General features: G+C 44.2%; 1 protein-coding gene and 1 long non-coding RNA gene across 3 annotated transcripts in view; one reads left to right on the forward strand and one right to left on the reverse strand.

The window, feature by feature from the left end:
- The window catches only part of LOC105854033, a 57498-nt gene that overhangs the window by 10238 nt on the left and 25007 nt on the right, over positions 1 to 22253 (forward strand). The window lies entirely within an intron of this gene.
- SPTA1 (spectrin, alpha, erythrocytic 1) overlaps positions 1 to 22253 on the reverse strand; it is a 51609-nt gene that overhangs the window by 4268 nt on the left and 25088 nt on the right. The window contains exons 22-45 of one of the 2 annotated variants that reach the window (XM_004688356.2): positions 21556 to 21742; positions 20342 to 20443; positions 19297 to 19388; positions 18375 to 18519; positions 17423 to 17604; positions 15467 to 15566; positions 15153 to 15350; positions 14413 to 14556; positions 13793 to 13896; positions 13239 to 13401; positions 12953 to 13084; positions 11780 to 11917; positions 11340 to 11444; positions 10321 to 10529; positions 9068 to 9188; positions 8729 to 8850; positions 7921 to 8053; positions 6541 to 6639; positions 5670 to 5832; positions 5096 to 5172; positions 3902 to 4111; positions 2233 to 2529; positions 1483 to 1595; positions 381 to 398 (exon numbers count right to left, since the gene is read on the reverse strand). In XM_004688356.2, coding sequence (XP_004688413.1) covers positions 381 to 398; positions 1483 to 1595; positions 2233 to 2529; positions 3902 to 4111; positions 5096 to 5172; positions 5670 to 5832; positions 6541 to 6639; positions 7921 to 8053; positions 8729 to 8850; positions 9068 to 9188; positions 10321 to 10529; positions 11340 to 11444; positions 11780 to 11917; positions 12953 to 13084; positions 13239 to 13401; positions 13793 to 13896; positions 14413 to 14556; positions 15153 to 15350; positions 15467 to 15566; positions 17423 to 17604; positions 18375 to 18519; positions 19297 to 19388; positions 20342 to 20443; positions 21556 to 21742 — 3354 coding nt within the window. Of the gene's footprint in view, positions 1 to 380; positions 399 to 1482; positions 1596 to 2232; positions 2530 to 3901; positions 4112 to 5095; positions 5173 to 5669; positions 5833 to 6525; positions 6640 to 7920; positions 8054 to 8728; positions 8851 to 9067; positions 9189 to 10320; positions 10530 to 11339; positions 11445 to 11779; positions 11918 to 12952; positions 13085 to 13238; positions 13402 to 13792; positions 13897 to 14412; positions 14557 to 15152; positions 15351 to 15466; positions 15567 to 17422; positions 17605 to 18374; positions 18520 to 19296; positions 19389 to 20341; positions 20444 to 21555; positions 21743 to 22253 lie in introns of both variants that reach the window. The other variant, XM_004688357.2, reaches the window with a different exon arrangement.

Here is a 22253-nt window from a genome sequence, read left to right on the forward strand (position 1 = left end):
AAAAAGATTTATTTATTTATGCCTACAGAGGTGGGGTACAGGCCAGAGGTTCAGGGGGTGGTGAGAGGGTTCACCAGAGACAGATTGGAGAGTAGAACAGGCAGACTGACGAAGTACACTGCTGAGGGGAGCAGCGTGCAGGTCAGGAGAGGTCTGCCGTGCTATGTGGTCACCTCTGGGGTGGGGATCAAACATGATGAAGTGGCTTTAGCTTCTAAGTGCTGTGCTTTAACCCTCTGTGCCTCCAGGGAGGGCCACCCCACATTTTTATTTAGGCACCAACATATTGAGATATATAAGATATGTCAGTACTCAGGTCTTCTAAATTAATTCTTCCACAATAACATAACACAATAAACATGATAACATAAAATACTGACCCATCCAGAAAATAGGCCCTGGACATGGAGGTCCGGAACAGGAATCAAAAGAGAGAAAAGGGAAACCATACATTAATAAGGATTATTCCAGTGATCTTTCTCCCAGTTTATGAATATTCTAAACCCTCTGGAGCCAGAAGGCACTCCTGTCCCAGCCGCTGCTGCTCTAGTCTCCCCCATAGCATGGCTTCAGAGCTTCTGAGTTTGTGCCTGAGGAGAGAGGGCACAGAGGTGGGACATTGGATGGACAGAGGGCAGGGGACAGAGACCAGAGAGGAGCTGAGTTTCCTCTGCTGTCCAGACACATCCAGATGTGTTTCAACCATGACACAGGATTTTTAAAATTTATTGCCTGGCTTACCATCATTAGTGGGTTTGTAGTATATAGCACGGATTGCCTGAACCACCACATAAGCTCTTCAAACTCCACAATTCTAACTGACAAATGGATAGAATCTACTGATTTGGGTCATTTATTTTAATGTGCCACACCCTCCGATTTTCCACTTTTTTCGTCTCTTTGCCCCCAATGTGACAAATGTTATTTTCACACACAGCATTTCAATGTAATAAAAGCAACTGGCATAGGTTATTTTGCTTGGTTCTCATCAGTTTCAGCAATCAGCGACATTACCACATCACGTAGGGTGTTCACATTTAGCTCTGCTTCTGGTTGTGCCAATAAGCACACCTGTGACCTTGAGCAAGTCAACTTAGCTACTGGCTTTCTTTACACTTGAAACCAGAAATAATAGGAAATAATAGGATCTACTTTCTCTCTGTACTTTCCAAAGTTGCTCTGAAAGTTCTTTAAAAAGAGCAAGTGACTTGCAATGTAAGGGACTGCTTCTATTTTTGGACTATAATTATAGGCAGTGGGAAAGGTGAGGATCAAGGAGAAACTACAGAAGGCAGCACAGTGGCCAGAGGGTGAAATTCCCCTTTCTTGATTTTGCAAGGATTGATCCAGAAAGCAGGCAGTTCCTAGTATAAAGTACAGACAGGATGTGGTGAGTTTAGAGCAGCATATATGCTGTAGGTCTTCCTCCTTCTTCCCTGCAGGAAACAGTTTCATCTCCATGCTGATAGATGAGGTGCCCACCTGGTTTCCAAGATCCACTGAAGGAAGGCGCTGGCATTCTGTTCAAACTCCTGGCACATCTCAAAATTCTTGACCTGTCTTGCCTCTTCCTTTTGCAGCTCCTGCTCCCGTTCCTAAAGCCCCAAATCAGAGATGGGTGCACACTGACAATGTTCTGTTTGTAGTAAAATAAATGATACCTCATCCTCAGTTGCAAACCTTCTGTTCCCAAGCCCAGTCTGGTCCCCATGGGACTTCTTCCAACCCACCTCGTTTCATGTCCTAGGAGGCATTTCCCACTTGCAAGTGTCTTTAAGACCAAGTCCAGTAACAAATCAGCTAGGAAAGCAAATTTTCCATCTTCTCAATTTTTTTCTAAGTGAACTTTCATTGAAGTTAGAGGGAAAGGTAGAAATAAGAGTTGCTAAATACATGCATACAAAGAAGGCATGTTTGAAGGCATGTATAAAATAAGGAATGCCTGGCTTAAGTGAATAGATGAACTGTGAACATATATAGAACATTTTAATCCCATTTCTAGAGCATTCCCTAGGGCTTGTCTTTGCTCCCCCAATCCCTGCTAACACCCACAAGCACGGCATTGTCTCTGGAGCATAAAGCTGTACCTAGTGAACAGAGTTCCAAATTTTTCTCAGTTCTTATTCGTGACTGTTGTTCCAGTACAGTTATTAATGCTATTTCTTTCTTTCTCAAAAGTCCCCTGACTTGGATAACAATAGCCAAGGGAAGTCTCACTTGTGCCCAGCTTACCTTGATGATGTCAGGCAGGTGCTTCCAAATCCTTTCAAGCACCTCAACGGTTAACCAGGTGTAAGGGCTGGAGGGCACATCCAAGGCCTTAATCTGCTGGTCTAGCTCCAGCAAGTGGTTGAAATCAGCCTGGGCTCCTGCCAAGGAGGCCAGGAAAGCCTCATGGTCCTTCTGCAGCTGCCGGATCTCGTTCAGGGAGACACAGTGTACAGGCTCAGACAGGTCTTCCTCGGCATTCTCACACCAGTTGTTGAAAGCTGAAGCCTTGTTTGCGAACTCCATGAACAGCTCCTCCGCCTACAGAGGAAATAAGATGCCCCTGCTTTGCCTTCCAGAGTACCTTGGCAGAAGAGAAGGCTGAGGATAAAAAGTGACTTCCAAGATTTCTGGGGCTACCTCCCAAGGACAGAACTAACACCTGAGATCATGTGACCAGATGACAGACACCTGAGTTAGTACAAGCCCCTCTCTGGGCATTTTCCCATTGTATGAAATTGGTTATGTCTCCCAACAAGTGAGACTGAATGATTCTAGGGTTGTTTTAGTTCTATGATTCCAAGAGTAGTGAGGATCAGTTTCAACAGGATTTCAAAAATGTATTTTTAGTTCAGTCTGGTACATAGTGAAAATGCAAAGATAGGTGTTGAAGGAATGGATGGACACAAGATTGAATGAACAAGCCATTTGTGGGATGGGCAAACCTACCCCGTCTCTTTCCTCTGGGCTGCAGGCCATGCCTTGCTGATGTCTCATTATTCACACTAAATTTTTCCTAATCTTGTTCAAGAAGCATCCAGTTCCTACCTGTAACCTGTGTCCTATCTCTGTACTACTCTGAAGTTACCCATACATTCTGAATGGCTCTGAATGATCTGAATTCTGACCACGAAGGTATAGATTATTTCCAACAGTAGGAGAATAAAAAAAACAAACAAACTTTGATTTAAAAAGTATCATAGACTTTCGGCCAACAGATTATACTTCTGAGAGATTTATTTTATGTAAGTAGGAAAATGAAATATTAACTATGGGTCCAGACAAATGGTTTTTATTGAGTCTTTGTTTTCTGATCACTTAACACCCTGAATTAATATGTTGCCAGGTACAATCTTTCTTATAGTCTAGTAATTTCACTGATCATTCTGAATTATTTTTATTTTTTGTGATCAACATCTAATACCTTAGCAACCACCACTAGAAAACATTTTAATGATTTATATTGCATTTTCCAATTCATCACCTTTTTAAATACTAAAAACACAAGCCAGCAAGGATGGTGGCGACATTATCTTATTTCATAAACAGAAATCAAGGTTCAGAGAAGTGGAGTGACCTTTACAAGTTTTACTTGTCTAGGGCTCCCTTATGTGAATTGGAGAAAAGCTTAAGCGGGACCTGGCTGCCAGTCTTAACTCTTCCTTCTTCCACACACGAAGACCTCCCTCTCATCCCATTGCCATGTGCTAGGCTTCCATCTTGAGTTTGTGGATGACAGATATGTCAGTGTTTATGCTGAGTTACTTCTTGCATAGTAAGGCCTTCCTGACTTTGTCCAGTGCACTCACTTGGGAGTCTGCAGATGACGGAAACATGGCTTCCAGTATCTGCTCTGGATACCGTGGCTGGCACACAGAGCATCAGACCTGATAATAGCTCATGGAGTGTTTACCTTCTGCAGGGGCAGTCGTTTCTCCAGCAGCTTCTGCCTGTGGGCGGCAGAGGCCTCCAGCAGCTGCTCCCAGTGCCGCAGCAGGGCAGCGTGGCGTTCCTCGATGGCCCTGGTTTGACTATGCTGAGCGGCCACCAGCTGGTCCTTTAGGTCAGTTATCTCAGCCAGTCTCTCTTGCTGGAAGCTCTGAAGGCTGGCGTCCAGTGTGTCCTGAGAAACACCCACAGAGAAGCTGTGACTTGGAAGTTATTTACAAAAAAAAAGGAAAAATAGTGTGTGATATCACTGATATGTGGAAAGTAAATACACTGAACTCAGAGGAGCAGAGTTGAGTTACCAGGAGTTGGGGGTGGGGGAAATAGGGCGGTTTTGGTCAAAGGGCACACCTTCCACTTGTAATACTGTGGGTCCTGGACTCTGATAAAGCATGTTAATTATAGCTTATGATGGCCTAGCATCTACTTAAATAACATAAAAACTAGCTCTTGATGGCTGACTACTGAATTGCCAGTCTGGGGTTAGGGGAAGGGTAAAGGGGAAAGAGGCAAAATGGTCTATGGTGGTAGGGTGTGGTTGGTGATGGGGGCACTGTGGTGGTGAGACCTGAAGGGGGTCTCCTAATATTAGCTCAATTAAACAAATACAAAAAATGAAATAAAGTGGAATTAAAATAAAATAAAGTGGAATTAAACTAGAAATAGATATCAAAAGACACAAGAAAATAGGTCCTAAATATTTGGAAGTTAAATAATATACTGCAGAGTCACCAGTGGGGTCAAGTAAGAAATTACACTAGAAATGACAGAGAAATTTTGAGTGAATAACAAATATAACATGACATTTGTGAGGTGCAGCAAGAGCTTTACTAACAGGGAAATTTATATCCCATAAATCAATATATTGGAAAAGAAGAATGACTAAACATTTGGTGACTTAAATATCATCAATAAATTTTTAAATAATTTCAGTGAAAATGATAGACATAAAAGTGTGTGAATCCATGTAATGAATTAAACACCCCAAATTTGGTTCCCTGATAACAATGATGAACCCCTAACCACAAGGCTGTCAGAGGGAGAGTGGAGGAGGAAACAGAGCAGAGGGGGAGGGAGCAGAACAGGGTGGGGGAGAGAGAGTGCGGTGATGAGGGTCCTGGCTGTGCAGGCATCTCTCCACCAGGTGTCCTGCTCTCACCTGCTTTGCTAGGAGGGTGAGGAAGGCAGCCAGGTCCCCTCCGTTAGCATCAGTCTTCAGGCTTGTTTCCTTCTCCACTAAGGAGCAAAGACAGTAAGAGAGGAAGCTGTTAGAAGCAAGTTGGTAAAGGGCAAAGGAGTATTCACTACGGGCCACAGAGCCTCCTGAATCTCAAGTGGATGAGCACTGGAGTGTGGGTGCAAAGGATTGGAGAACTGCACATTCGATATGAGTATAATAAATCAAACACAGCTTATTTCCTACCACCTTTTGCCCTGACCCTGTCTTTCTGAATATCATATGTGAAATTACCATTTCCCCAAAAGGGTGTTCTCTGGAATTATGGTACTTGGTCACCTCATCAGCATGTCCCTTTGTGTGTGCATACAAGTGTGTGTGTGTACATGGGGGGCTGTGCATTTGTAGATGTACATGTACAATTGAGTCCAGGTAGGATGAGAGTGGAGGCTGAAGGGAACCTCTTCCCAGGGAGTGAGACACCCCAGGAACCATTCCTTAAGTGGGATTCTTCAGCACGTCTCTGACCCAAGGACCTAGCCTGCACACATCATACCTATCCAAGCCTCTATCACATCAGCCTTCCAGTTGAACTGCTGAAAGGCATAATCATCTTCCAGTTGCAACTTCCAGACAGCGATTGCTTTAGACAGAGAAGGGGTCTTTGCCTTCAGAGCCTCTATCTTGGCAGAAATCTTCTCCTGGTGTGGGCTGTCCCCCTGAATACCAGGATGAGGGAAGAAGAGGGGAGATACATATCAGTAAGTGTTTAGGGCTGGAAATGTGAATTTATTACCATGAAAAAGCTCTCACCTCTCTCATTCTACACACACAACCACTCTACTCTTGGCCTACTATAATTATTCTATTATCTATCCATGTCCCAGATGCCCCTTTAAACCCCAGCATCTGGGCAATTTTCTTGTGTTGGTTTATGTAAGTATCATCTTCTCTGGTGATGTGAGATTCTAGAAGGTATGGAATCATTTCTTAGTTTATCGATCTATGTATAGTATATAGATCAACATGGCTGTGCAAAAACAAGTATTTAAACAAAAGAATGATTCTCAAATTATAAAGGGGTGTCTGTGGTCCTCCTCCCTGGAGACTTAAGGAAATGTTCTTTGATTCTTACAGTACTCCATGGCCAAAGGCAGTGATAAGATTTTATAAATGTGATATTCTGCACAGGATAACAGTGAGAATATCAACAAAGGTTTAAGGCAAATTGAAAGGTGTTCCTTAGGAAAAAGATTTTCAGGAAACAGTCATTGAATCAGTCATTATTTGTTGACAATAACAACAACAAAAACAAAAGACAGTTTAGAAGAGATTACTTGAGTGGTTTTTGCATTGCTCATGATGCTGTGATTGGGGCAGCCCCTTTTTGAAAAGGAACCTTTGCCTGGAACCCTGGAGAGACTCACCTTGCTGAGAATGTCTCCTCCCTGAGCACACACATTTTGTACTCGGGTCTCGTGCACAGCAAAGTCGTTATCCAGTGCTTCGTGTTTCTTTAGCAAGCTCTGAATTAAAAAGTCAGTGAGAATCAAAACATCCATGACCGGATTATCTGTCCCCACCCACATTCTGCTTCCTTTTCATGCCCTTCACCCAGGGATGATTCAGCTAACCTGGCAGCTAGGGAATCACCCCTGTGTCTTGCACAATTCTAAGTTCCTCTCTCAAAACTCTTGCCTGCCAAAAAGTGTGCTACTGCCAGGGAAAAAAATGTCAGAGATGCAAGTGACACTATAACACTATATATAACTTAGCATGTGACCTTAAACTTTTCTGGATTTTGCCATGAAGGTGTGATCAAAGTAATATAGAAGGATGCATAATTATATATTGAAATTTAACTCATTTCATGAAGCAGAAAAATAGTCACTATTGAGAACATCCTACACTAAGAATTGACACTAAAAGGAGGGAGGAAAAGACAGCTGTGTGTGACTATCACTCCAAATTGTCTCTACTTCTAATATTCTCTGTGGCCATGGTGTCTGTGCAGCTGGTGGGACGGAGAGAGAAGCAGAATTCCTTCTTTTTTTTGGTTGTCTTTTCCTCAGTATTCCCTAGAGCACTCCTGCTGACCTCCACCCCCCATCCACAACTCCTCTGGTCACTGTGTGGTCTTTTGCTTCTATATCACATGTCAACCAGATGAAAGGAAGCCCATTGAAGGCTAATAATTAAAACACCCAATGGTCCAATTAGAAACTAGGCAAAACACCAATGGGCTATTTCACTGGAAACAAAACAAAACAAAACAAAAAAAACAGGTGGCAAGCAAGTGTGTCTGTTAAATACCCTTTGCCAAGCACAGAAACACACTATAGCTATGAGCTAAGCCCTACGCATTTCTCAGCCTGCCAAAAATAAAAGTGGTATCACAGCAAATGTTGGTAAGGTGGTAAAGAAACCAAATCAGTCACATGTGCTGGTGAGAGTGATCTGGTACAACCACTCTGGAAAAGCTGACTTTTCAATTGTAACAAAACTAAACACACAGTTCCCACATGTCTCTGGTACTCCTGGACACTAATTCTGGAGCAGTGGAGATTTATGTTTACATGGAGATGCATGGATAAATATTTCCAGCAGCTTTCTTCATAATAACCAAAACAAATGGAAACACTCTTAGGAGTGTTTATATTTAAAATTGACACAATTATTCATAGTCACATAACCTTCTTGTCCTACCAGAAGAAAGATTCAAATTTCACAAGTAGAACAGGACTCCTTAAGAAAAGACTCCAGTTAGAGTAAGTCATCTGGGTGAACTCAGCTGGCTGGTTGTTCACCTGGGTAGCGGCCAAGGTGTCTCCAGAATCACCACGGGCAACCAGGGCCTCTTTCTCACTGATCCATGCTTCTTCCTCCTCTGCATTCTCCATGAACTGCAAATACTCGAGGGACTCCTCCAGTCGCTGTCCTCTAGAAGGGGGTGACAACCCATCATGACAGGAAAACTCATAAGTAGCAAAACTGTCATGTCATATGAGGCAGCCAGAGTTCACAGGTCTGCTGGTCAACAGTGCTGGGCACTGGGCAAGGAGGACATCCTGCCCCCAGAAGGTCAGTGTCGGTGTCATTTACTCTTTGGGACCTTTGTGGAGACAAGACAATCTTGCCCAGCCCAAAGTGCCAAGACTCAAGAGTTGGGGAATAACAGCAGTGAAGCAGGGTGTCTGCTTTGGGCACCACCAAGGACTAAAGGTGCTCTCATTGCCTAGAAAGAAATATCTTCCTACTGCAAACAGGCATGGAATTCTGAACAGAAATGATTCTATTCAGCATCATGGCTTTGTAGCCATAAAGGAGAGAAAACATTCCTTCTTCTTCATTGCTAAGTGCTATATAAAACTAGGGAGATACAAAAGTTACAATGCAAGCCAATGTTAACTCAATTAAAAATAAAACTAACAGGAGATAGTCAAAGTAGAACAAGCTTGGGCCAACAATGTGGAATGGAGACTAAACATGTCTGGCGGTGATAGCAAAAGATCAGCAAGCCAGCGACTACGGAACAAGGAACTCAGAACACACAGGAGGGCTCCCTCTGCCCAGTAATGGGGGAGAAGACAGCTGGGCCCCCAGCCTCCGACTCACCGAGCCCGGGCCAGCTCATTGAGTTCCTCCCAGTGTCGAACAAACTGAGCCAGGCGTTCCCGGATCTCCTCTCGGCCCGCCGTGACCTTGTCCCCCAGCCTCTCCGCCATGTCCAGCACATTCTGAAGAACACACTCTCCCTTTAGCCCCAGTCTCTGCAAGTGTCCGGCCCGTCCTCCCTTCCAATCACTCACAAACTCCGTGCACTTGGGGTATTGCTGGGATCCCTGTGCGACCTGCGCCTGCCTTCCCCTTCGGCAGTGTTGTCTGATTTACCCACAGCAGGAACCACTGTTGGATTTTCTTGGCCCTGTGGGTCTCACATGCGGCTGTTCCTACCTGGATGGCTGCTTCGTGTGCTACCAGCTCCCCTGCTATCCGTTTGTGCTTCTTCAGTAAGTTCTGCACCCCCTGTAGGTCCCTCCCATAGTCCTGGGAGCTCATGCGAACCAGCTTCTCCCTGGACCAAGGGAGGAAAGAGACAGTTTAGAGTTCAGAAATTTCTGATCCTCTTAGAACAATGACTTTCTTGAAGTGTGGGTGTGTGGTTGGGGGTGGGAGAAGTGGTAAATTCTGGAACTCCAGTCTGGTGTCAGTAACCACAAAGATAATTAGTGGCAGAGGCTTTTAGCAAAACTTGTGATGCATACAATACAAATAAAATCACACACCAATCTCCACCACTTGCGGATTGAAAGGGATTCCCATGAGCCCTTTTGCCTACCTCTGCCTCTTTTCCTCTTTACTCAACTCACCAATGTGTCTCCTTACAGAAAACAGACACACACATGAATGCATGTGGCTTTCATGGCCTTCACTACTACTGTTCATTGAGGGCAACAATGAATGATGTAGGTAGATGGTATAAATAGCTGTCACAGGAGTGTGACAGCTGGACTGGGCGCAAGGGTTACACGTTTCAGTATCATCAGAAAGGACAGTAAAGAAGAACTCCACAGACAAACTGTTATCTTACAGTTTCTAAAATGTTTTAAAAATGTCCTACTTGTTGCCTTGAGCACAATGCTTCCTCATTGATGACTAGTAAGAGTCAGCAGGTTGTAGAGGAGGAACATGATAAGGCAGATTACATGGAACAGAGGAAAGAAAGTTTGATTTCCGAAGATTTTTCCCAATCATACATATTTTTACAACAGAAGTAGCATTAGCAATGAAACCAGAGTGAGTACTGCATGCCTTTTTCTGTCCAGTATCCAGTTTAGTCATGTAAGAGGCTCAGGGTACAGAAAGGAGGACAATGATTGCATCTTTCCAGTAAGCTGTGAATGCCCAGCTCTCTCCATGAGCATTACATGCTCTGTGAACAATTTAGAGCAAATACGTATTGCTTCTATAGTTTGTTTCCTTCATATATGCAGACTCTCACTCCTGCTACATCTGTCTCCTCACTCTGAAGCCAGTGTGGGCATTTGGGAAAAAAATAAAACCAATGTTCACTTGATGCTAGGACAAAATGATTAAGAAGTAACATCTACAGCAATAGACAGTGACATTTTTCATTTCACATCAAGTTGGAGCACATGGGTGGGCTGTCAGTTTTGTGGACTATCTGCATAGGGGGTGGTACACACTCCATCCATGACTCCTCGTCATCCAGGTCCTGGAAGAACTGGAACAAGGCGTGGGCCTCCTTCAGTTTCTCATGATGTGTGGCTGCCAAGTGCTGGACTTTGAGGAAGCGCTCGTTGACGTTATCCCTTTTTTCCACAATCTGCTCAGCATTGAAAGTTCCACTGGACAGCAGTTCAGTGGCCAGCTCATTCAGGTCCTTGAGAGCATCCTAGAAAACCCAGTGTGCTCAGTGAGCAGGGCAGTGCAAAATAAGCAGATTTGACTTCAGTCATCACTGCTTCAGGTCAAAGTCTGGGTCAGACCGTTTCCCAATTTAATGAATTTGATGCCAGAACCTTTCATGTAAGACCTTGATGGGCAAGCTGTGACCCAAAACAGGACTGTCTTCTTCACTTGTCTAAATTTGATTCTAACCCTGCACTCTACTGATCTCACAGGGAAAACCACCAAGTCCTGAAAGTGAACTTAGAGAAAGTCTTGACTACTTGTCCTGCCTGTGGGTATCTGTGTCACTAAGTAAAGTGATAATGTAAAATTCTCCAACATGGAACACAGTCCATCACATTTTTACTGCTCTCAAGACATAGCTCTGCTTGAGATCAAGATGCAGAATGTCCAAGTGTGTATGTAGCTCAACTTCATTGTACATGTGCCCAGCTGATTTTTGTTCTAATTCTGCAATTTAAACTTCCATTTTCTTTCAAAGACTAGAATAATTAATATGCAGTTTTGGAATATAGTGCACTTGTCTGCAGGCATAGTACAAAACTAAACAAGAGAGCTTTTAGACCCTACTTCCTCAAGCCCCAGAATCCATAATTTAATGATGATTGATTAACAACTATTGGAATAGTTCTGTAGCCCACAGATTAAGCCTTGTTATCATGACTGTTGGGTGAGAACACAAAGGTCAGTTTTGCCAGGCTGTATTTTAAAATGATCTCCTAAGGCAGGAGACAGGAAAAGGAAAATCAGAAACATTTCTATTCTCCAGGGGAATGAGTCCCACGCTACTTACCTCTCGAGCTGACATCTCTGTTTCCAACAGCTGATGCTTCTTGAGCAGGTTTCCTGCTGAAGCCAAGTCCCTGGCCTGATCTTTCATGGCCAGCAGGGTCTCTGCCTGAGAAAAGAGGAATGAGCATTAAGTTGCCAGATGAAAGCTGTTTTTAAGAACATGATTAGCCACTATGCTCCCCACATTTTCTGAAGAAGAGCCAAGAAAAATATTCATGCATAATCTAATTATCTGATAAATATTTACAGTCACACGTCATGATGTCTCTGTTGATGGCAGACTACATGTGCCATCTGGGCTTGAGTAATGACACTGTAATGCTTGTGCCACGACGAAATAGGCTGGAGACTGTGTCTCAGAATGTATTCCCATTGCTATGCCATGCATGCCTGCATGAAGCTCTCATACCCCTTCCTCCCCCCACCTCCAGGTGTGATTACCTCTGAGAGCCAGAACTCAAAGTCCCGGATGCCTGTGTTGAATCTCTGTTGACGACTAGCCTCGTTGAGCTTCTGCCCTTTGTCAATTGTCCTTTCAAGCAGGTAATCCCAGTGTTTCTCCAACTCTTCCAGTTGACCCTAACCCAAAGAAACTGGGGAATCATTATGGTCTTTAGGATGCGGGGTCCTAGTACATCTTAAAAGGATAATACAGAGAGGCTCGGGTGGTAAGGGCTAGTGAAATGTGCCAGCATTTGGAAGTAATACATTTTATTTTATTCTTTTTTTTTTAAGATTTATTTATTTATTCATACAGAACTGGGGTACAGGCCAGAGATGTGGAGAATGAGAGGATTCACCAGAGACAGAGTGGGGAGCAGAACAGGCTGACCGACGAAGAACACTGCTGAGGGGAGCAGCGGGCGGGTCAGGAGAGGTCTGCCACGCCATGTGGTCACCTCCGGGGCAGGCGGGGATCGAACTCATGCGGAAGCGGCCCCAACTTCTCAGTGCTGCGCTTTAACCCGCTGAGCCACCAGGGAGGGCCTTATTTTATTCTTTTTAAGATTTATTTATTTATGCATACAACTGGGGTATAGGCCAGAGGTGAGAGGATTTACTAGAGACAGAGCAGAGAGCAGAACAGGCAGACTGATGAAGTAACACTGCTGAGGGGAGCAGCAGGTAAGACAGGAGAGGTCTGCTGTGCCATGTGGGTCACCTCCTGGCTAGGGTCGAACTTGCACTGAAGCGGCTGTTGCTAGCTTCATAGTGCTGCGCTTTAACCTGTTGTGCCACCAGGCAGGGGCCGGAAGTAATACATTTTAAAAGTTAAAATTAATCTAGGAAAAAAAAAAGACAGTTTGGAGAGTACTGACTGATTACAGGGTCTGATTAATTTCCCATTTTCTCTCAAACAAATCTTGGCAGCAGGAATAGTAAGTGGGAAGTAAGCATGATTTTGTAGGAATTCAGGCTACAACTGGCATGGGTTCTACACATGGAGCAGGAGTGAGAAGGTGTAAGCATCAGTGTCTTCCTCTTTCCTTATGTAAGGGGGGGATCAGCATATCCCACACCCCTACACATGGGATGTGTAGGGACACATACAAAGAGTAAGCTCTCTCTTCGTGTTTCTCTGTTGCCCCAAGCCCACTCTGGGTGGAACCCTACCTTCACGGTCTCTTCATTGCCATCGCACGCCCTCCGCTCAATCAGGGAGTTCCCCAGGTTGAGGACACCTTCCACCTGCTCAGCTCGGCCATAAACCTCATTTTCAAAGGTCTGGTGCTTCAGATACTTCCTCTGAGGGGGACACAGGAATAGAATTAGGCTTGCACTCAGGGAAGGAAGATGAAGTCAATTCAGGACAGTGGCCTCAAGGGAGCTGAGCCCAGAGATGACTTCTGTGCGGCCACTTCACTGTGCTGAGTTGCTAGGCCTCCTAGAGTGGACTTGCCTGAATGTTGGTGGGGTCTTTGTAGGATTCATCACAGGCTGTGGGCAGCATCTCACTGATCCACTCTTCTAGTTCCTCAAGGTCACGGTTGAATTGTTTGAGGTCAGCATAGTCTCCCAGTTTTGTCCTCTCTGCAAGCAGCTGGGCTTTGAGAGCCTTCCATCTGGGGGAGGGGACAGATCACTCTTTATCCTTTACTCGCCCAGAGTGGGGTGCCGCACCCAGAATCCTCCCTCTACCCACCCATCTTTTCTCTTTTTACTATTGGTATATTATCTTATGATACATTAGTATGTATACTGTACATCATTTATATGTTTACATATCCTATATAACTTAGTCTCATTATGTTGAGATATAAGTGGTTAAGCCAGGTACTTTCTAAGGTGACTTCCTTATCTTTCATTGAGTCCAGATCAGATTTTACCAGAGTGTCAAGACAGTATTAGGCATCTAGAGATGAGCAGCATGTAGTGTCCCCCATCCTCAGTTCTAGCACAGAAATCGCTGTGCTCCCTCTTCTTGTAGCACACAAACCACTGCTCAGGCCTGACCTGTCCAGCACCCGCTGGAGCCGAGCAGCAATCTCCCCCTTGGCATAGTGGTCATCTGCGATGAGCTGCTCAGCACACAGCTGTAACTCAGAGATCTTCTTTTCCTGGATAAAGGGGAAGAAAGAACCCAGATACCGGGAGGTTAGGTCCTGACTCCCTGTTAGAAAATCACAAAGATACTCATTTTGGCTTCATAAAGGGTAGAAAGCTGGAACTGAATGGGAAAAGCCCACAAAGGAGGTAGACTTCAATCAACAAGAGGAGAAACATTAATGATGATACCGAGATGGGCTACTTGTGTGGTGCTGAGTTCTGTAAAGATCAGAGGCTTCCTATGGCCATTGTAGACAGTTGTTCCTGCCTGGAGTGGAATTGGAAGGCAGTATATAAAGTCACATACAATTCTAAAAGTTGGACTTTAATTACTAAAGACCAATGACATCTGTGATTTAGGTGTGACTAAGTCAGAGAGGCAAGCCTTGCTACCTCAAGTTTGTTGTAAGAAAACACATGGGAATTCAAATATGTAGAAATCAAAAAACCACACCCACGTCATGTTTCTGCTATTACTGCTTTATTGCTAATATATATTGTTGGAAATCTCATGCAGCCTTTCTTACCTGGGCAGTGAGGGCTTTGTCCAAGTCGTCACGCTTCTTCATTAATGCCTCCAGACTGTCCAGGGAGCCCTTATCATCTGACCTCAGGATGTTCTCCCGTGCCACCATCCAGCTCTCTGCCTGATCGCAGTTCCCGTGGAACAACTATAGGGAATGCCATTAGACACGTGCGGTATATTCATTGTAGGGGACAGAGGACATGATTTTCTCCTATGATAACAGATCTAAGGGATACTGATCTAAGCATTGCTAATAATCTTCCAAGGAGCATTGAAACCAGGGACTCGGCATTGCTGCAGTTTTGTGTCTTCCCTAGACCATGTGCTATTATATATAACTCACACTCCATTTTTAATTAAAAATCATCTCACTGTATTAGAATGATCTGTTTACATGCCGATTTCACTGCTGAAGAAAAGGGACACTATCGTACAAATCTGTCTCCTGGGCCTGCATACAGTAGGTTCTGAATAAAAACCAATCCATCAAACCCTTATCCAATCAATTATCATCACTCTGTGTCTAGGGCTAACCCCCACCTCACTTGGTCCAACAGGAATAAAAGCAGAGAAGAGCACAATGTTCGGGCCACAAGGCAGAGAATGTGGTGCCAGAGAACCAGGTGCCTCCTGCTGGTAGCATAGGAATCTGGTGAACAGGGGCCTGAGCTAACCACGTGCACTTGCACAGATGGAGCACACTGGGGCCAGCCCTGCCACGTGGTTGGGAACCCACTGTACCTGCAGCTCCAGGCACTGATCTAGCATCTTCTTGCGTTGTTCCCAAGCTTTCTCCAAACCATCTCTCTCCAGCCTGACAGCTTGAAGCTTTCCCTCAATTTCAGGACTGGCTCGGTGCCCACTGCCTATAAGCTCTGTTCCAAAATCTTCTAAGGCCTGGAAGGTGGGAGCCTCTGCCTCCATGTTAGCACGATGTTCCTGTGGGAGAAAGGGGAGAGATGAGTGAGGCCACTGGCATTTTACCACAGTTGTGAAATGAGGGTGCATGGTGAAGTCATGTGATCAGCGGTCTTAGCTTTTGTAGATAGATGTACCTGGTGCCGCTCCATCAAGATCTCCGTGCCGGTTAAGTCCTCAGCCATCTCTGGTGATGACACCATGCCACCAATGCCACTGATCCAATTTTCTAGGTCCCTAGAGAAAAAGACCCATTGGGCTGACAAGGAAACCTTGCAACTTACTAGGGCTGTCTGTGTGTATTTTCATTCTAGAGAATGATTACAGAGTAACACCTGTCTGTTTGGTCTTATAGGTCTTAAGTTTGTTGTTTTCATTGTGTCACTTAATAGCCATCTCTTGCATTCAAAAATATCTTCACATATATACTCTCTTCCAATTTTTGCAATGATCCTGAATAGGGTTTTAGGAATTCTTCTCTTTCCATGTTGATGATGCTGTCAGCCTGGAGCATGTAGTTGGTTTATCCATGTGCCATAACTAAAAATAGACATTGGACTAGAATCTGACACTGAAATCCTGGATTGGTACATATTCTATTATTTTTGATGATTCCTGTTCTGTTAAAGTGGCATCTTGGGTTGGATGGTCTATCTTATTATGGTGTCTTAGGGCTGGCTTTCCTTTTACTTTTATTCCCAGAAGAATCTCAGATGTACTTCCACCACACTCACACACATGTGCCATACTGTTGATGGAATCAGGACCTATTTCCCATTTTTTAACAGTAGTAAACAGGCAGGTTAAGGTCCATTTCCATCTTCCTTAGAGGGCAAATGCCAAATAACCATGCATTAACCTAAAATTGCACATAATAGTCAAATGTTGTATCTTATAAAGGGTAACTTCTTTGCTAAATAGGAACTATTAACTCTAGAAAGAAACTTCACTTCTTTTATAAACTCAAACAACTAAGTTGCTGTTCAACAATTAAGTTTCTTGAAAGTTTACTATTAGAGTGAAAAAAAGATATATTCATGCTTTCCAAGAGATCACTTTAGATGGAAAGAAAAAAAAAGACTAAGATAACATGGAACTTAGTAATTTATTCTAAAAAACTATAAAGCAAAAGTCATAAAGAAGTAAAATAAGGTGTAGAGTTCCTCCGAGGCTAGAAAGATGACTTCTGAAGTGCTGATAAGTAAAAGTTAATAAAGGGAAGGAGGCAGCCTCTGACTTGGAACCTGAAGTTCAGGTAGAACCTCTCGATACAGAGATCCATGCACACATACAAGACCAGGTCTGGGTGCGATGTGTTCATATTGCTTAAAAAACTAGCTCACTACAGATGCTGACTTGGGAGTGGGAAGGGGGCTTGTGAGGGAGTTATCTTCCAGGAGCAACTGTAATTATTTGCCAAAACTTGTCTTCTTATTTTCCATGAGAGGATTATAGTGTGAGCAACTACTTGCTGGGCCCCCAATTTTACCAGCTTACTGATGTCACGGGCCAAGTGCAGGAAGTGGTCCACAGAAAAAGCGCCTGTTGACCAAACTGGGACACAGACTCTTTAACAAAATATTGAAAATCCTCTAAGAATTGATCTCAACATTATTCAGTTGATCTCTTCCTGGTTCTCTTTACCCCTATTACATCCGGAGCCTGTGTTCAGTCAGCCACTCTGCTTTGTGAGCAAGCTGTACTTCCTACCCTGAGCCTTTATCTTTCTAGTCCATCAATGTGTTAGGGCCGTTTTGGGTGTCAGTGTTGATGTTCTACTGTGGCCAAGTACTCTTCTCTGTCTTTCTGTAGAATGAAAAGCCCTATATCTTCCAGTTCCCCACAAGTCACCATTTATCTGGTCAGTACTGTAGAGAGGCTTACCTGGCCTGAATGCCCTAATCTTCCTGTACACTTCAGCATATTATGACTTGAAATGTTCCAAACCTGGTATTTACTTTTCTTATCAGAAAGACAAAGAGGTCACTTCCAAACTCAGCAACGAAATCACCTGTGTCCACACTGCTCCTAGAAGCCACACATGGAAATCAGCCTCCACCCTCGGTGGCAGCAGTTGGTCTGTTGAACTTTACCTGGCCTTGCTGAGGAACAGGTAGAACTTCTGGGCCTCACTTAGGTTCTCCTTGCGATCCTCTGTACGTCCCAGCAGGTCATCCCAGGCCTCATTCAGCTCCACACGCTGCCTCTGCAGGTCATCTATGGCATCTGGGTGGGTCTCCATCAGCCGCACTGCTGTCTCCCCCAATACAGTCACCTGAGGAGGTGCAAGAGCTCTGATAATCATGCTAGCAGTTATGAGCAAAAGAAGAGCTCTCGGGTGCTAACCCCTCAACTTGACAGAAATGGGGACGAGACTCTTGCCACTTTACAAAACAATGTCAACCCGTGGCAACTCCCCAGAGCAATGAAACTTGGCATTAAATACCACACTTCTGTTTGAGACCAGGCTGGCAGGTAAGGTGGTTAAGTCACTCTGCTGCTAGGATCTACATCTGTTAGGAATCCAATGGTTTTTGATTTTAATAGGGAAGAGCTTTCCAATATAAATATCTTGTGCTTCTTTTTCACCTGTACCATAATGCCAACCTGTATGATGCCCCTGACTTATCTAGCAAGCTCCAGACTTCATTTGCAGTCAGAGGAGGATTCAGATGCTTCAATTTTCAAGGAAAATCAGCAGCATACACCACACAGCCTGCTGAAGGTGACCCTTTCCCGTTTACTTTAGACTGGTTACTGCCAACTGGCTTTTATAAGTTCTTCTTCCATGGAACCCACAGCAGAAGCTCTTGGGCCATAGCAGGTTCATTTCCAACATGCTTTTCCTCTGTGCTAATTAGGCAGAAGGCCCTGGGATCTATCCTTCTAGCAACTTTGCCTTAGCATGGGGTACAAGAGGAAGTATGAAGTAAGATAAAGACAAATGTGAGAATAAGGGATGGGAAATAAAACCAAGAGGAAAGTATGGATAGGCACCAACAGAAAGAGTAAACTATTGGAAAGATGTGGACACTCATGTCTCACTTTTTCTCCCAGGGGTATGAGGTCTCGCTCAAAGCCTTCATGCTGTCGCTGAAGGGCCTGGACACTGAATAGGTCTGATCCAGGGTCAGCAGCAGTGAGGGTTTGGCACTTCTTCTCAATCTGTTCCTTCGTGTCATCTGCTTCTCTGTACACGAGAGTGAAGGGTTTAGGGGAGTAACTTGTAGTAGAGGCAGACTAGCTAGCAGGCACATGAGGGCATCCTCACATCCATCATCACTACCACCATCACCTTCATCATCGTTGCCATCACCATCCTCATGCTTTTCAATGTGTGGGACCTTCAGCTCATTTACTTCCCGCAGCCACTACCTGAGGCATCATTACTATGCCCATTCCCATTTTTCATAAGAGAAAGCAGAAGCTGACAGAGAAAATGTATTCCCACAAGGGTGTAGCCCTGTGGGGCTTCATTGGAACCAGGCCTTCCCAGCTGCGAGCCCCATGCTTACCTACTACCTTCCATGACTTCCCATCCTACACAGCCCGACTTATCTGCACCTCAGTTTTCTATTCTCTGAGTATTCAAAACTATATTTATAGAGAGCAAGGTGTTTGCTTTTTGTTGGGTTTGTCTGTTTGCTTGCTTACTTAGCTGTGTATGTGTTTCTGAGTGTACTTTCAGGTTTTGGAAATCAGGTATATCAAAACATTTGTTGAGTCAACAGCTAGAGTGAATGTGATATCTGTTGTCTTCCACTGTCTGCTGCTAGTTCAGAATTACTTACATCTTTTGTCTCTGCTGCATGTTTAAGTCACTATCCAGACTGCTGATAATTCCCAGGTCAGTGTGCCCCATAAGGAAAAAGGGCTACAGAAACAGTGAGGTTCCACTGGAGTATGTAGACCTGGGGTTTTCTAGCTGGCTCTAGAGCTGCACTACTGTTAGGGCTAAGGGTCTCACCTGTGAAACATCTGGACGGCGTGGGCACTACCCAACAGCTGGCGCTGTTCCTCTGCGAGCCTCTGCAGCGAGCCCCAGCGGGAATTCAACTCCTAAAGAGGCAGACATAACAGACTTCAGCTGGAATGTGAATGCAACTAGCTCACTGTGTCTGGAGGCTAGAGCATTTATGTCAAGGCTGCGTTCACTTTATTTCCTTCAGAATTATGTCTATTTCTTTCTAGTGTCCCTTGAGTCAGGGCCTTATTTATGCTAGCACAGCTAAGAAGGGTATCAATTTCCTTGCAAATTGATGTTCCAGGACAGAACTGACCACTCTGGAGCAGCAATCCATGCTTGCAGCCACAGAAACTACTTTACAGCCTCCAAAAAGTGGGTGAAAAGTGTTGCCTTGGTGGTTAGATATTATTTTGTTTCTCTAGGATGATAATGCAGCTCTGCATCTGAATTGAGTAATCCAGTTGCCTCTAAGAGTCCTAGTTTGTGTGTGGACAGTTAGTGGATGCTCCTGTGAAAATTCCTTTCCCTTTGTACCCCATGACAACATCACAGAAAGTGGCAGAGAACTAGACACCCGAGTTTAGAAAATAACCCCAGAGACTGGACACACATCCATCAGTGTTCATTGATGGATAGATCTTTTACGAGACCACAGAGCTGAAACTGTATCAGGCCTAGAACATTCCTCCCCAACTCTACTGACATCTCCTTTCATCAATAAATTGGAATCTGTCTCCTCTGCTACATTTTCTTGATGAACTCCTCCCCCCAATAACAGTTCCTTTTGCTGCATTTCCTTTGTTTTCACGTATTTGTCATTTTCCTGTCTGTGATGGAGAAAGGTGAGCATGTGCTATAAGTTAAGAATTTCAGATCCGTTCAAATGTACACACAGCTGGATGATTTGAACTACCGCTTTTGACCTTTCTGGTAGCTACAATCAGCTCTATACAAACATTACCTCCTGCATTTTCTAGCTGATCTGAGAATGTGAAGTTGAGGATATAAGTAAAGTGGTGAGGGAAAATGAAAGGGGCTCAGTTACCTGCTGGATCTGAGTTCCTTCTGGTGTTAGAAGTCCTTCAAATAGAAGATCATCAGCTACTTTGTTGATATCCCTCAATCGAGGCTCATTGGTCTTCAAATCCTGGGTGGGAAAATTTGTCCAAGCTTTTGTCGTGCTTCCTGCTCACCTTTGTCCCACTTGGCTATATATTAAAACATATTGCTAACCTCATTTGCAATACATGCCGGCTTTCGTCCTCTAATCTACCACTAAGAAAATCACCTTTAAACTCCCCGATGCCCAATGACTATCAAAAACTGCCCAGAGCTGTTATTTGTCTGGTCTATGGCACATGCCTATTTTGTTAGATTTCTTAGACAATTCTCCCTGGCTTAGATTGCACCATCAAAGGGATCTTTAGCTGATCATATATTCCTTTTTTGCCAATACGGATTTCCTTACCTTCTACAGGATTTCATTGACTAAGTTACAATCTCTTTATATTAAGGGATGTTATAAGAGACCACTCTAGGGAGCTCTTTTTAGGGATTTTGTTCAGGACATTATACAATGGTCTTTCAGTGAGTTTTCTCATAGAAGTTTCTATATAATTTTATCCTTGTTCACCTTCCTTTTCTTTGCTCTCCTAAGTTATATCATATTCATATATCTCTACCTGAGTCTACATCCATCTGTATCTCTGTTGTATATATCACCTTTATCATATCTATCCATCCCTTGCCTTAAATTTATTATAAGAAAAAGGAAGGAAGAGTTTATGCTCACTGCTAAATAAGATAGTGGAATGAATTTGGAAGAATAAAGGACAATGAAAGAGTTTTAGATAGATAGAAAAATTGTCTAGCTATAAAGTCAGGTTGTCTTCTCCCTCCCCCTTCTCAATTTTTGCCCTATAATTAGACCTTACACAGGCCCCACAGGACCCCATCTTAACCCAGGCCTCAGGAGTACAGTACAGTAGACGGAGGCTATGCGGAATGCAGGGGGACAAGCACACCTAGGAGAATTTGTGGGTGCAGGAATTGCAGGCTGTAAATTGGGGTGACTAGTTTCCTCTTTGTTTTCCTTTCACCAGCACACCCCAGAGGAAGGTCTGACACGTGCACATCTCAGTTCACTGGTGGATATTTAGTTAGCAATGTGGAATTAAAAAAACACCGGGCAGGAGGGGGGGGGGAAGGAAACAATGACATCCTCAAACAGCTGGAGAAGAGACATTCTATGTTTCTCACCGTCTGGAACTCATCAAACTTTTTCTGCAGTTCCCAAACATCGTCGAGTTCCACCCCGGTGTTTTCTGCTTTTTTCTCTCTAATCCAGTCCAGCATGTCTCTTGCCTCATAAGCCAGCAAGAATTCATTGTAACGTTGCAGTAGATGCCGCCTACGTTCCTCTGCCCGGTCAAGGAGGGAGCGGTACCTGACCAAGAGAATGGGAAGAAGCAAATGCTGGAGAAAACAAAGCACGATGATAGAGTGAGGGAGGGAGAGATTAAAGGCGGAGAGGGGTGGTGAGAGAGCTAAAATAAGGAATAGGAAAGGGGAAGAAGAAAGATGGAAAGGAAGTGGCCTGGAGAGCAGAGTGACTGAGGCAGTTTTCCATTTAAAAATAATAGGAAACTGGCCAATGTTCTAATTAATATTGTGAATGGCAACTTATGCCATTCTATAGCAGTGACATATTTTACAGAATAGAAAAGTGGAATTTTCTATACAACAGGATAGGAAGAATGAAAAGCCTGGCAGAATAAACAAAGCTCATCAGAAAGTCAGACCTGGCCCTCCCTGGTGGCGCAGCGGGTTAAAGCACAGCACTGAGAAGCTAAAGCCACTTCCGCATGGTTCGAATCCCGCCTGCCCCGGAGGAGACCACATGGCGTGGCAGACCTCTCCTGACCCGCCCGCTGCTCCCCTCAGCAGTGTACTTCGTC

This window comes from Condylura cristata, unplaced genomic scaffold, assembly GCF_000260355.1.
Source record: "Condylura cristata isolate star-nosed mole 26May11 unplaced genomic scaffold, ConCri1.0 scaffold00024, whole genome shotgun sequence".
In the NCBI taxonomy this organism is placed as follows: Eukaryota; Metazoa; Chordata; class Mammalia; order Eulipotyphla; family Talpidae; genus Condylura; species Condylura cristata.